Source organism: Falco cherrug, chromosome 8 (assembly GCF_023634085.1).
Source record: "Falco cherrug isolate bFalChe1 chromosome 8, bFalChe1.pri, whole genome shotgun sequence".
Classification (NCBI taxonomy): Eukaryota; Metazoa; Chordata; class Aves; order Falconiformes; family Falconidae; genus Falco; species Falco cherrug.
This window is the reverse complement of record NC_073704.1, coordinates 17,535,076-17,550,524: the sequence shown is the minus strand read 5'-3', so window position 1 is coordinate 17,550,524 and position 15,449 is coordinate 17,535,076. Positions and strand designations below refer to the sequence as shown.

General features: G+C 41.1%; 1 protein-coding gene across 1 annotated transcript in view; it reads right to left on the bottom strand.

The window, feature by feature from the left end:
- The window catches only part of CCDC141 (coiled-coil domain containing 141), a 103,694-nt gene extending 97,294 nt beyond the window's left edge, over positions 1-6,400 (bottom strand). The window contains exons 1-2 of the mRNA XM_027810731.2: positions 6,354-6,400; positions 280-512 (exon numbers count right to left, since the gene is read on the bottom strand). Of these exons, the coding sequence (XP_027666532.2) occupies positions 280-381 (102 nt within the window). The 5' untranslated portion in view covers positions 382-512; positions 6,354-6,400. The remainder of the gene's footprint in view (positions 1-279; positions 513-6,353) is intronic.
- Positions 6,401-15,449: the final 9,049 nt, after the last annotated feature.

Below are 15,449 nucleotides of genomic sequence, written 5' to 3'. Positions count from 1 at the left end.
ATTTATCTCTTAGTTTTTAAACAGAGTAAGAGGAACTCCTTGCCTCTAAGAGCCTACATATTTTGGCCAAATTATGTATTCTATTTAAAAACAAAACACAACATAACACAAACAGAAACAAGTATTAACTTCCAAGGAAGCTGTTAGATACTAACTGATTAAATGACCTGGCCTTATCCTTTTATGCTAGCTAACAATTTGCACAGAACATTTAAAAGAAGTGGTAATCACTGAGCAGCAGAAAACCAAGAACAGACATGCTAGCAGTTGCTGCCTTACCTTAAGTACTGCTATAACAATACTGGTATCCCCAGCCTGGACAGCAACCGAACTGACTGTTGTTGTAGAAAGCTTCTGCTCTGAACTGGCTTCATTTGACATGGTGTTTCAAAATGGGACTTCATATGTTAAAGCAGACTTGAAATGCTCTTGCAAGGTCCGCAGTTCATTTCAGAAAGCAACAGTCTCGCTTAGATTCATTCAGTGAAACGGCTCAGCTAACACTGATTACTCTGCCAAAAGGAAAGAACAGGAGGTTAAAAATAGACAACTCCATTGAGTTTATCATTCTTGAGAGAGATTTGACACACCCCTAGTTTGGTAGCATTAAGGTGCCTGTTCTTTTTTGTCACCATCTGAAGTGTGAAAGGCTTCTTCCATGAACATCACCTGACACTGGCTAACGGAAGGAAAAAATATTCTCAAATTAAAACAGCTAGAAAAAAAAAAATTACTATTGAGTCTAAACAGACAGACCCCATATTTTGAAGTCTCAAAAAATGCAACTATACAATGTACGTTTTCAAGTTCTACAAGCAAAATATTTTCTCATTTACTAGTTACTAAATATATTTGCCTAACACAACTCTTCCTCTCAGTCAAAGTATTTAAACAGGATGAACATGTGTATATAAGTCAGATGCTAAATTAAAACAGAATGGGATTTTTAATCCAAAAATATTTAAAAGTACAGTGACCAAAACAACCACAGAAGGAAACCAAACACTTTGTGTGGCTTCTTAAGGAGTGTTTTATTCCTGCCTAAGATTAATTTACTTGCTTTCCAATTTAATCAGATGTTCGTATAGTCTTCATTTTGTTCTAAATGAGCATAAGGAAGATCTCTCTAATACTTTTTTAAACTCCACTTAAGTTTTTAATTCAGTGCAGGGAAATTTAAGACACACTTAAATCACAGTATTGGTTTGGCATATTAATTCTATTGCCAGAAGCCCAGAACATGCCACAAGTAGCCTACAGTAGGAGACAGCAGCTGTTAAATTTCCTTCCACAGAACAGCTGAGAAAGTGACACTGGTGTTTAGGTTTGCAAGTCTCTCTGGAAACACAAATCCACCAAGAAACTACACACATAACTCTCCTCTAAGCATCTGCTCACTTGATTTGTTTAAAAATATGTAACATTTAAATACTTTTTTATACAAAATAGATTTGCTAATTGCAAACTAGGACAGACACACCTGAAATGAAACCATGATCTGGAAGCAAATTCTTAAATATTTTGGACTGGAAGAAAATTAGGGTAGTTCCAGGGAATTTGAACAGATGTGTCAAGGTTTGGGTTTTTTTTTTTCATTTGTTTGTTCATTCCTCCCCACCCCAGTTGTTGGTAGATTATTATCTTAATCTGATCCCCATCTTCAAACCACAACTTTCAAATGGGGTATCCAGAAAAGCATTGCAGTGGTTTGTGCTGAAATAAATGGGCTTGGCAAATCAAACCAACAACTTTCCTATCCCTTGTGCCAAAACAGAACCACAAGCTCTCAAGTTGCCAACAAGGGAACAAATATCACATAGTTTTCTGAAACTCCTCATAACACCTGAGAGGCCAGTGGACCCCCTGCCACTGAAACATTATATAGGTATTCATGAGACTCATGTGGGTATTCATGTAATAGGTATGGCAGAACAAAATGTTTGAAATTTAATGGCCACTCAAAAACTGGAGGGTAGAAGTCTGGAGGAAAACCTCAAAACTGAAACAGAAAAGAGGCCTATTTTGGTTTGAATAGAAGATAGATCCATTATACAAAACTTGCTAAATACTCAAGATTTAAAAAAAGACATTCCAGAAGACAAGCAACTTTGGGTTTGTCATGCTGCAGGCAGCACAGAACAAACAGGACTTGACTGCTGGAAAAACTGATTGGGGAAAAAACCCAGTCTGATCTCGTTAGTGCGTTACAAACCAATTTTGGTGCTATGTCAGTGTGCCATTCAGGTTTTGTTCTCTCAAAAGCACATTTTAAGTGTACTTTTTCACAGCACAAGTTGGGCCAATCCATCATCTCATTAAGGTAGCCAGACTTAAGAGCTGTTTTTCACTCAGGTTAAATGAGGAATCATTTTTTGTAGTGCTGACAGCTGGAAATCATGGAAAAACACCACACTCAAGAAGTTGACCATAAACAAGTTTGGCAGCAGCTGAGTCAAGTGATTCAAAATGCCTGATAACAAATGGATGGATATTCTATTTATTTGGCTTATGCTAAGCCTACAAGATAGAGACAGGGAAACATCAGAGTAGCAAGCAGAGAAAAGGTAGAAAGGAATCAGAAAAGATCTTCCAGCATAACTCTGGGAGAAAAAGCCAAGGATTTTGGCATTAGATGATGATCTATTTCAGCTATGCCCAGGGAAACACAATCTAATAAGCGTGCCTCTCTTGGTCTTGTTTACTTACCTATCCGTCATCTGTTCCTCTGCCTGAAGCAAACAAACAAAAATCCTGCTAGAAGCCAGAAACAGGCAGGGTATCTGTGTCAGTAGAAAGAAATATTTTCCCTTTGCTACTGCTATGTGAATGATGAGAGTAAGAATAACAAGAGGAAACGAGCATTCACCAGCTGTCCACAAGAAGCTACGAAACTGAACAGATGAACAAAGGAAACAATCTCAGGGAAAGAGTCAAAAAGATAAAGTCTCTCCAGTGTACATAGTGTCAAGTATTATCTCTAACAACTGTATCTAACAAGGATTTGAGAGGTAAATTCATTTTCAAGATTGAGCATGTCTCACCAGCAGCTTTTTCTCACGTGTGGCAGGGGAAGGGCACTAACCACAGGTGTGACAGTTACACATGGGAAAAGGGCCCATCTTTCTTGAATATAAGTTGCCTTTTGTTCAGAGCTTTGGAGCTGCCAGCACACTACGAAAATGCCTCTGGGAGAGACAAGGTTCACTCCCCACAGCCTCAGAGATGTGAGGTCCTTCACGTTGACTGGTTTGTAAATGTAACAGGTCTTCTTTCCTTCCCTTGTCGCCTGCCTGGGGGGACAAGTGTACACAGCAAGGGAGGGAAGGAAGCATCCCTCACACTGATGGGTATTGTGTGGCTTCAAAACAGGCGCAAAAACACTACTTCCTTCTGGCAGCCCCACCTGAATGAGGAACAAAGAAGTCAGACCTCTCCAGGTCTGTGGCTTCTGCTTTTTGCCAGCTCCTACCACCTCACCTTTTAAGTAAGCACCATTTTCAGGTATCGTCAGGAATGATGGCATGGGGGCACGAAAGTAAGCAATCTGCAAGTCTCCCTAGGCTCACGAGGAGGGGACTGTGCAGCCACAGAGGTCACAGACAAGGGTGAGGGTTGAGCAGGAGGTAAGTGTTTCTCCTGGGAGAGGTTCCTCTTTACCCCACACTGGTTGAGTGAGTTTCTAGGATGACAAATTGGTTGAAATCCTAACCAAGTTTTGTCATTTCTAAAAACCAAAACCAAGTACAGTAAAAACCATCCAGCTGCTGTAGCAGTCAGGGAGGAAGTCAAGAAACAGATGCCTCCTCCCAGAGGTCAAAAAGTACATGAACATCATGTGGGGAACAGTAACCTGTAATACTGTCTGTTTCTTTACACTTAATTGGAAAGAAGTGTTTCTCGCAGAGGACTGCACTGTGAAGGCTGCCAGAAAACAGAAGGAAACTGAGGCAGACATCACCCTTTTACTTGGGGCCAGAGAGGCAGGACAAGTTGGGGCCAGACACAAACTAACTTCCCAGCACCCAGAGGCAGAGCAAGTCATAGCACAGGCTACCCTGCTGCACTAGCGAGGCTATGAGGTTCGGACACCGGCCACAGCCAAGGCAAGTCTGTCCTCCCACGACCCCTGGACCACTCAGGGGTGAAGGGCAGCCTGGCCTCACTCCCTGCACAACAGTGAGGAGCTTCTGCTGCCAAAGCTACGGAGGCAGGGCAGGAGAGGGAAGGAAACTCTCCCTGCTCCCAAAAGCGAGGTTATTATTAGCTGCAAGAGGGGAGGAAAGGGCCAGCCAGGGTAAATGAGATTAACTTCAGGTAGGTAACGGCTGAAGCATGGGCAGAAGCCCATCAGCTTAGAGTCCACAAGCTTAAGAAAAGGCAGCCGTAAACCAGTCCAGGATCCTGGTGGTTCCCAGAAGGGGGTTGTGCCATCTTTGCCACCACAGGAAAAGGCACTTAAGTCCCAGTAAACGGCTAGGAAACAGCTGTAAAAGAGTTCCCAAGGGATAAAAGTCACCCCCCCTCCCTACCCCCCATCCAGCAAAATACGTCAAGAATGGACCATGGTCCATATTGCCTGGATTATTGTTTGATAGTTCCCAGATTCATTTTAATTTAAAAACATATGAGTATAATGAAGCCTTATAGCTCCTACCTTCCCATTCTTCCTGTGCATCACCCTAACAAAACCCTTCTACTCTTGCTCCTTCATCACCTGTCCTGAAGACACTTTATACTACCCAAGGAAAACAGCATGAAGAGAAAAAGCTACCCAAAAAGCACCATCACACAAAGCAAAGACCAGAAGCAAAGGTATCCCGGTTCATCCCTGTCACACTGAATATGCCTCTGTGAAAGAAAAAGCACAACACTGCTAAAGTGTAAAACCAACCGTGTACTGGAGTTCAAGAAACCAGCAAACAGTTTAACATTGTTAATTCAGTCCAATGGTAAGACTAAAATCACCATTTGCTTGCTTCCAAGGACATTTAAAACATTTTTTAAAAAAACCCATACAGTAAACAGACCCGGGAAGCAATGACAGCTGATACATTTCAGTCCACTGGTCATAAATTTTTCATGTCCCACTCTTTCATCCCAAAACATTCTCTTCCCTGTATCCCTCTTTTTGGATCCTAGAGGATTTCCATGAAGTACACATACTGTTTGTATCTAGTACTTGTCAAAATAGTACTAAAATCCCTATTAGTTATTAAAGGATAGAATAGATCCACCAAATTTGACTAGGGCTTACAACCACATCTTATATCACTTCAGCCTCCACTTTTATTTTAAGAAAGCTCATGTAGCCTTTAAATTTAGAACTCCAGCTTCTAAATGTTACATAAACAAAGACTATTCTTTCTAGCATCTGTTGTTTTAAAATGTCTTCCTGTTCTTTACCTGGCTTATACACAGGGTAAAGAGAAATGCCAACACATAGGAACAACTTATGTTTTTATTCACTAGGTATCATGGTACTTGAATTCCTGAAGATTTTGCAGTCACCCCAATTGTTTTCAAATACACAGAAATAATAAACAGAGCTTGGTGGTAACCTGCTCATCTGATCTGCTTTTTTATCTTGTTACCTTAGCACATGACTCAAGATGGGCAGCAGAGCAAACTGAGGTGCTGGGATCCCCACTCCAGAACCCCTGCAGTAAAACAGATTTTTTTGTTCTGGATTGTGTTTAAACATTAGTGCTTTCAGAAGGAACCTCCTTTCCTTATTCAATGTAACACCACGCAACAAATTTACTACTTCAGATTTGTTACTTGCAGATGAGCTTGAGGTGGTTTCATACATCAATAAACTGGAGGAAGAGGACAACAAGCACTTCAGGGAAAGGAAGAGAAAGAGAGGGAGCGGGGAGCACAAGTCCCAGCGATAATTCTGAAGCCATTGGCAGCTCTGACTGATTAACAGATGTACCTCTAAGCCAACTCATCAGAACAGATGTCTCTAAATCCAAACACATTAATTACTTGGTATCATTCTTCTTCACAAGTTTAATTTTATTTCGCTCTCACAGCCAATAAAAAATAGAAGTTGGATTTACAACTTTCCTTAAAGTGACAGCTACAGGAAAGACTGAAAGAAAAAAGTGACCTGATGACTATTCAAGTCTAAACATAATGGAAAAATATAAACAGTGAAAGTTTTAACTGTTGGATGGGGTGAAAAGATTAAAACACAAAATACACAAGTGTGAAGTGCAAAGTGATCACATCTCATTCTCTCTCATGCCCCAGCTGAAAAGACCAGCATATCCTCCCAAATTTACTGAAGAGATGCTGGGGAGACTATCTCCACTTCAGTTTCCTCAGAATCAGCCGGAGAGTGGACTTACCCCATCAGCACCCCCGGGGAAGCTCAACATTTCTGTCTCAGTGGGTGTGTGTCCAAAAGAAACGCCTCACAGCCTGTGGAGATGTAGTCTGATGAATTCAAAAGTGAAGCAGTTTTAACAGCTTCAGGTGGCACATACACTAGTCAGCCCAACTGCAAGCTTGTCAACAGAGAAAACCGTGGCCCAGTGTATTCATCTCTGTCAAGAGAATGAAGAGACATTGGGTAGTTCATTAGCCCATTGCTCAGGCTCCATCAGCAGCAGTAGAAAGAGAACAGTTTATTGCACAAGATTAGCATGTTCCCTCGCCCATGCATGTAAGGAAAGCCAGCAGGACTTTTGTTGCTAAATTCCTTGGGAGCATTTTAAATTCCTTTCTGATGCGGTGTGTTAGCACAGTGGAGTATGCACTCTGCACCAAATATAGATGTGAGACAGGCTACATTTCTCCCTGTAAAGAAGGGAGCTTAAGATGCAGATTGTAATCTACATCTAAGTCTCATGCAGCTGCAAACCAGTCCACTAAGGCAACTACAATGACAGTTTTGTCCCATATCACTAACTTCTGCACTTAACTTACATTTACAATTTAGCTGTATTAAAAGACCGTTTCTCTAATTATTTTTCAATGTTTATACGTGAATACAGATGTCTATATTAAACTTGTGAAATTAAAACATCAATTAAAAATCACAGAGATTATTCAAAGAGGCAGTTATAGTGGTGTAACTGGGTTCTTAGGACCATGTTTGAAGGAGTGAAACATCTCTGTTTAATCTCATCAAAAGTAATCAGCCAGCAGTGATGCAAAAAGATCAGTATGAGTCACTCATTTAACAGGAGACTAATTAAATAGACACAATCTATCAGATTAACCACATCAAAACATTAAAGCCATATTGTTATTGTTTGGAAGAGTTTATTTAAATGGACACAAATTTCAGAAAGCTATATTCAGAACAAATACAGAAGTATGCTACACAGTCACATTTCTAATAGCACGTTACTTTAGACATCTGCTATTGGGGAGGGTTTAACCAGAACAGAAAAATTCAGCAGGGGAGTTGAATTTTGAGTGCTAAAGAACCACGAGGCTTTAAAATCCTTTTCATAAAGTCATTTATCAGCAGGGTTATAAATAGCAGTGCTTTGTTTTGCTTTAAAAAGATAACTCCATCTTGTATAACTGCTACTTGAAGGTTCACACTGCTGAGCATTCCTCTGTGTATTCTGGTCATGCATTTCCCTATTCCAGGTCACGGTACCTCAAAAAGCAAGTACCACATCCTGCTTGTCCCTTTCACATAAGCACCAAATCGTGTGACATACTTAGAATATGTTAAAAAGCGGGAAGTATTGAACACCCACCCCCACCCAACCATGCTTGTTTGTCTGGAACGGGGTTGTTAAACTGATTTGTGCTTGATGCTGATTCCCCGTGTAACCAGGCTGTGACTACAGGATATGAGGATACTCCGTCACTGTTCCCAGTTTCAGTGACCCTTCACATGGTACAAATGACGGCATGTAACACTTCAGAATTCAAGTCCCACATAAATTTAGGAAGCATCCCCCTCCCCTCAATACTCTTTCAACACTAACTGAAGAGTGGTTAAGAAGGATTTACATGTTTCAGAACCATTGTTTGCCATCCATAGCAAAAACTCCTGCTGCTGTACAGTCACCCGGAACAGGGGTTTGCTCCTTGTTCTGAGCCTGGGTGCTCAAACCTCACCAGATCTGAACGCTGCTGTCTGCAAGAGCAGGTGGTTCAGTGCAATAGGAGAGGTTCAGTGCACAGAGACTTGGTACCCAGACTCGTTATATATAATCACTGTTCTTCATATTGCTTCCAAGTGACACCATGACGACCAAATTGTCTGCATGGCATCATGTACTACAAAACACCACAGTGGGAAGCAGGAGACATTCCTGTGAGACAATCTCTAATGCATGTATGCTTACCCTGGTGAACATCTTTTGGGGAAAAACAGAAGCAAAGTTTTTTTTCTGGTACTCCTTTCTACTGGAGAGGCTTTTCTTGTGGTCTACCATGCAAAGAAGCTCTAGCTTTAGGAACTTGAGTGTAGGCTGGTGAGATTGCATCAATCCTTAGGACAACATCACCTTTCCTATGTCTTTGCTAGTGGTTTTGATGACTTATTCCAGAACCTGAAGAGTTTTCCTCCCTTCCTCTGAGGGGCTGCCACTGGCTCCATAGGTCTTGGTTACTGAAAAGATGTCATCTCTGTCTGCCCTCTGCTGCTGGGGTGGACAAGATAGGAATGAGAGTCTGCAGCTGTTTCCTCGGAGAGCAAATGACAAGAGAAGGGAGCAAATGACAAGAGAAGGGAGAGATTGAAAATTCTCATTTTTATCACACAGGCTCCAGCTTTTGTTTGAAACACCGCTCAGAAAATGACAATACTCTTCCACCCTTATGATGGGCCATTTACCCCTTTACCCATTTCCTGCTCCAGAGGGTCCTCACAGATGGACCTCTACAGTTCCAGAAATGACCCCTTCACACACAGATATGCCAGAAACCAAGCTGTTCTCATGCCTGTTCCCATGAGAGGCACACATAGTCCATGGACCAGGACCATACATAATAGAGAGCTGCATTATCTTGGTGTTCTGCACATTTGACTCACTTGGGCACCAGGGCCTGGTATCACACACAGCATAGGACCTGGGCAAGTGCTGCACAACAGGGAGCTGCTACAGGAAGATTCCTGTCACAGCACAAGGTCCTGAAGGAATTGATTTCGAAAACATAGCAGCCCATGCTGTCAAACCAGAGACAGGTATCGCTTCTCCACACCACTGCCCCCAGTGCTGTAATATCACCAGAAGTCTCCCTTCTCCCCAGAGATACATATAAAAAAAAAAAAAAAAATCAGTATCTTTACTTGGCTGTAGTAGGGAAAAACAAGAAGTGGTCTGTCAGCATGTCCTTGTTGGATTTGGCTGCAGATTCCAGGGACAAGGACCCTGGGTCAGCTCTGGAGGGTGCACACTCCTTTGGAGACTCCTTCATTGTCATCCAGGATCTGAAAGCCCACCTTGGCAGTGTGTTCCCATGTGACAGTCTCTTCAGGCTCTTTATACAGGGCATGTGGCTGCCACACTGTGCCTGAGGTGCAATCGCTGTTTCACACCTTCCAGAACACTGCTTTCACTCCCTTGACTTCAACACCTCATTCTTTCTTTCTTGTCCCCAACAGCAGTCATGAAAGAGGCAAACTCTCAGAAGAGCCACTGAACTGTTCTCCTGTCTGCTCCAAGCAGCTTCTGGCTCTTCCACCACACAGATCAATGACCTGCCATCTTGGGACCTCAGGTTTCTCCTCTTGATCAGCAGGAGGCAGAAGACATAGCTCTCATTATGGTAAATTAGTGTAAAATGGGAAAGAGGACATTTTTAAAGAAAGAATTATAAGAAAAAGAAGGAATTCAAAGGAGGAGACAGATGACAAAAGACTGGACAAGATTTTGAACTAGGAGAAGTCTTCACGAATGATGAAGGGGAAGGTGACAGCTGCAATGAATGAGGGACCGACAATCAACAGTAAGTGCACAGGCACACATGGCACGACCTTTTGTAGCAAGAGAACCATGGCAGGGCATTGAAAGAGCTCTGCATGGCTCACGATCTTGCTACCGATACGCCTGTGTTAGGTATAAGCTGAAAGAGCTTGTGGGAAGGGGTTGCACGCATGTTGGTCAAGAACCTAAAGTCGCATTAAGTGTTGGTTCAATTTAAATCACATTTCAATCTGAGCTTCCAGATTATTCTAAAGACTAAGCTGTAACAATATAGTGCTCTGAGAGCCTAGTATGCAGTGAACTAACACAGTCAGGAGATCACTTTAAAACTGCAGTACTGGTGTAGAACAAGTCACTAAACCAACCATCTGTGACCTTGCTGTCTGTGTTAGACCTGCCAGGTACAGGTTCTTCCTGCGACCCTTTTAGATACGCATTTACCATAGGCCATCAGCATCAGCGCCGATCACGCAAATAAACCAGTTGCTCAAATGTATCTTTTCCAAGAGTTTTACCTGTCACAGAGCATCAAATAAACATGTCCCGTATCCTTTTGCCAGGACAGCAGTCTTTTCCTGTGAATCATGGAATAATTTATTTTTGACCACTTCTTCCAATTTCTCAAACTGATGCTGAAGTATCAGCCCTCTAGTGCACTCTGCAGTCAGTTGCTTTGATTAAGGATCCCCATTGCTCAATCACCTCCACACTTGAAAATAGGTTTGCCCAGGACAATAATCACCATCTTTGTTTGAAAAAGGACACAAATTGAAGTTTAATGATACAGCAGATACAAGATTTTCTGGTATAATCTCCTGTGATCTTACTCATGGCTTGGAGACAAAAGGCAGGCCAGCACTACAAGCTGACATTGCAGTCAGACACAAAGCTGCACTGGGGACCCTCTGTATGTAATGGAATTGGGGACGGGGAGAGAAAGGATATCAAATCAAGTACAACTGTAAACTTCTTGAATTTTTAAGATTGCACGGAACTTCTTGTTTTGTTTTTAACCTTAACACAATTTCAATATTAGAATGCTTGAGGCAGAGTCCTGTGGGATACGTTCTCAGACATCATATTCATTTGCCTGAATGTTACAGCCTGAGAAAAGTAAGGTGTCCTCACTGGCAACCACAGTGCTGGAGTGCTGAAGTAAAATTCACATAATGCAAAATAACTTTCAAATTATGGTCTTGACTGGTCGCGTTAAAAATACACTGACATTTTTAGAGGCTTACAGAAGATACCATGACATCAGTGGCTGTGCAGCAGGTTTTGCTCCATTCTGCTCCTATCCTCTAATCTGCAAGTGACCGTAAATCAGGGTGTTACTCTTGAGGCATCTCGTCAGGCCCTGAGGTAAAAGGGATGTGTATCAAGTAAATTTTAAATAATAATAATAATAATGCTAGTACATTTGCAAATCCTTAATGTTTCATATTTCCCTATTTTTGCACTTGTTCTTTAAAATCATGCAATATGTTTTACAGTACTTTTCATATGTAAAAAATGTTAAAAATCCTCTTAATTTGCAAAATGGAATATTAGATTTAGGGTTTTTTTCCCCAGTCTTTAGCTAAACCAAGATAAAATTTTAAAAATAAAATATGGAGAAAGTGAAATAGTTTAACTCCGAGATGGAATCCAACATAGGCCATTCCAGAAGAGAGTTGAAAGATTAAAAGCCACATTTCAATGATAAATCCCAGAACTTGGCCTAAATTAATAGAAACTTTTGTGGAGTCCTCTGTCATCCTTCTATTGCATGGAAGTCTGTCCAGAAGGCAGAGACAGATTATGCACCTTGCCAATGCAGCAGGGCCTGCAGTACCTGCATTTGAAAACATGGCTTTCAGTGCTCCAGGCATAAAAATAGCATGCAAGAGTAGTTTGTGGACTGCATAGCTTCCCCCCCTCAATCTGATATTTAGTAAATATTCTGCAGTTAAACCCCTTTCTCTGAGTTACTCTTTCTTGCCATGTTAATATTTCTTCTATTTGCAGGATATTTTGACTAACAGCTTTCAAAGAATGACCTTGATCTTCCCAGACTTCCTTGCAGCCCACCTATTGACACCACGTGATTTTTATAAATATTTTCATCATAAATTAAACTCTTACAAGTCACAAGTTATCACACTTCCTTGGTTTTCCCTCCTTTCTTTTTGCTGACTACTGCTCTTCAGGTCTCACTACTATACGTAGGAAAAACCTGCATCACCTCAGTGTTCTGAGGTGAAAATCATTTGAGCTGTGCTTTTTATATCCTCTGAGTGCGTGCGTGATTTCCATGACTATAACATCTCACCCACTCCCAAATATTAATGAGGTTTCCTTCCCAGAAACCCTGTGAAGCAGGGAATGCAGCTGTCAACCCCTCCCAACACACTTGCAGTAGCTACCATTTCATCCTGAAAGTAATTTTTCTTTGGAAACAATGAAGGAACTCTTTACAGTGTCTGCTGGATCACTTCCAAAATCTTTGACAAAATTGCTAGCAGAGAAGACAGTGTAGTAGTAGACGTGGACATATATCCGATAAGGTCCAGAGGACAAAGCAACACCTTGAGAAGAGGCAACAGCCAACAGTGAATAGCAAAAAAGAACTCCAACAGTTCACATTTCTGTCACCTGCAGAAGCAAATGCCCTGGTTCTGCAGAGGTAATGCACCATGAAACGATGCCCGCAAACGGCAGCTACCTAACAAATTGGCCATATATGATGAGCAGAAATAAAAGCCTTACAAGGCTCATTGAGTGTGTGGCTCACTGTAACCTTTTGATGCTGTTTCAAGCAAAGCATTAATAAAACCCCTGGCTGCAGCTGACATTACTGTGTTACTTTGGATACATTCGTCTCTGGAGGAGGAAGGCCCCGCTCCAAGAGGCAGCAAGTGATATAAAGCAGACAGTGGGCCATCACGTTCACATCGTCACCACAGATATGTGGAGTAGCAGTCAAATGTGTTGAATACATTGTACAATCTTCACCCTGCCGAGACTACCTTGCAGTTATCTATCGTCCAACAGAGGCATGCAGAGCTGCACACAGGGGTTCAGAAACAGAACAGTCTGCACTTCGTACCAGTTTAGAATATGGCTTGTTCCCAAGTCTCTAAAAGTCAGAGTCTCACCACACAATCATATTAAATATCAAGCAACCATGCTGTACACTTGCCTGTGGAAATGGTTAAAACACTAAGAAAGCTACTCTCTTTCCTAGTAGTCTGAAAACCTTAAGAGGAGAATGGAATGTTAAAAGACACTTATCACTTGGCTGAGATTCAAAAAAAAAAAAAAAAAAAAAATCCTGGCATGGTACTGAAGAGGAATGTCCTATGGGAGTTCTTCAGCCCACTGAACCTCTGCAGCCTCTGATCCTGTGAGGCATGGGGATCGTAAGCAATCCAGGCATGCCTGAAAAGTCAGGAAGGACAGCGGGGATGTGCTGTCACCCAGCATCTGCAGCTCTTGCTAAGAAAATGAACACGGGAAGCAGAACCCCCAAAACTGAGATGGCAATCTATACACCGCAAACCAAGCATAACACAGTGAACCGTGTTTGAAAATAACCCCACTGAAATTAAGACATCGATTGCCCCTGCCAAAATGGAGAACAGTAGCAAAAAAAAAAAATCAGTTTTGCGAGGCCTCTGTGCATGCTTTGTTCCGATACAAAACATCTCAAGGAACAGGTCTTCCGAGAGGCAGTTCTTACAGCTAAGCTAGGCTTCACTCTCCATTTTATTTTTGTTGTTTATAGGTAATTAGAATTAATGTTGGTATAAGACCTAGGAAAGGGCTCGAAGTTTTTTTAAGGCCCAGCCTGTAAGGATACTGTGTGGGGAATGTTTATATCCACTCAAACAGAGCCAGTGATCCTCAGGACTTCACAGAAGTCTCGGGGCTCTCCTACCTTGGGCTGTCACAGCCTTATTCTGTGCACAACGCACGTCTACACGGAACTGCCCAAGCACCTCACTGCGCGTGTGCCAGGACCCACAGCTGCCACGAGACCTTATCTACTTAAGGTACATGCCACCTTCTGACAGTGACAGTATCGTAGCAGAGTTGACAGAACAAGATTGGGATGCTCAGAAGAGCTAAGTGTGTTTATACGGTCATAAGTGGAACCCAGTTTTAGGTGGCTGTGCAAAGCAGTCATACAGGTCATTGCGGTCACATGCTTTGCTACAGAAGTTTGGGGCTCAATATATATATATATTATATATAATCTGTGGCTCAATCAGACTTCCCAAAGAAATATTATTGCATACTGATATTAAGTACATAAATAGGGATAGTTACATTGGGTATACTCAGACATTTTAAGCACAGATGTATGAGGCTTAATAAATCAATAGGATATTTTACACAGCATACATATAATGTTAATGACATTCCTCCACTTTACATACAAACGCAAAGTGCATTAGAGGTTTCCCAACAGGAGCTTGTATCAGTGGTGTCTGACAGTAATCAATGGCTAGCTGCTTGTGGAACAGCTAAAAGGCTTCCCAATATGTATTTAAAAAATTGTAGAACTATAAAAAAAAAATTTAACAATTTTAGATTACTTTAAGCTTTTAAGCACTTTGCATGCTAGTTACCTGTGCACAAAAAGGTAGTTTTTCCCTGTAGCATTAGGTAGCCACAATACATTTGACGTTTCAACACTGCCATTAAACTGCCAACAAAACAGCATTATTTAAAAACCTGTGGTTTATCTGCAATAAAAATCATGTTACCATTTCTGTTTGTTACTTTACCTGCACAAATTCTTGCTAACACAACCAATTGTTTCCACTTCACCACCTTCTCTTAAGATATTCCAAAACGATAAACTTAAGACCAATTAAAGTTTGCTTTGCTCTTCTTTGTTTATCCAAAGTTTGAAATGTGTAGTCTAGCTCTTTGCTCTCCAGCTTATAAACTGTAAATATCATTAGTATCTGGAAAGTTAACTGAAGTTAAATAAAAAAATCGGCATTTTCACTTTGCTTTTTAATATTTTTCAGCCTACTTCCTTAGCATGTTTAAAATTTTAAGGAAGTATTTTTTTTTTATCCTCTCTATTCAAATGATGAATTCATATCCTGAGTCAGCCTTCCTCTTGTCTCTATATTATATTTGCATAATCTTTGCTGTAATTGAGACCTGTGTAAAATGAAGTCAACTCTGACAGGAAAACTGTTGCCTTAATTTTCATTGCTATTTTAAGCTTAAGTGTACCATTACTGCTTTACATATACTAAATACTTTTCAATATATCCTGGCTCTATATGTTCTTGTATTAGCTTAACTAATGTTTTCCAGTCACACAAGCATCTTTTTTTATTTTGAAACATTTCAAATACATCCAAACACGGCTAAACAGGAACTTAGAAATACTTGTTACTGATTTCATTACCATGGAACAGGTTTGAGCCCATCACTTACAAGTCATTAGCCAAAATATATTTAGGACCATAATAACTACTATCTTTACAGTCACTCCTTATTCTATTGTTATCTTCCCATCTTACATGTAGCACTGTATCCCTC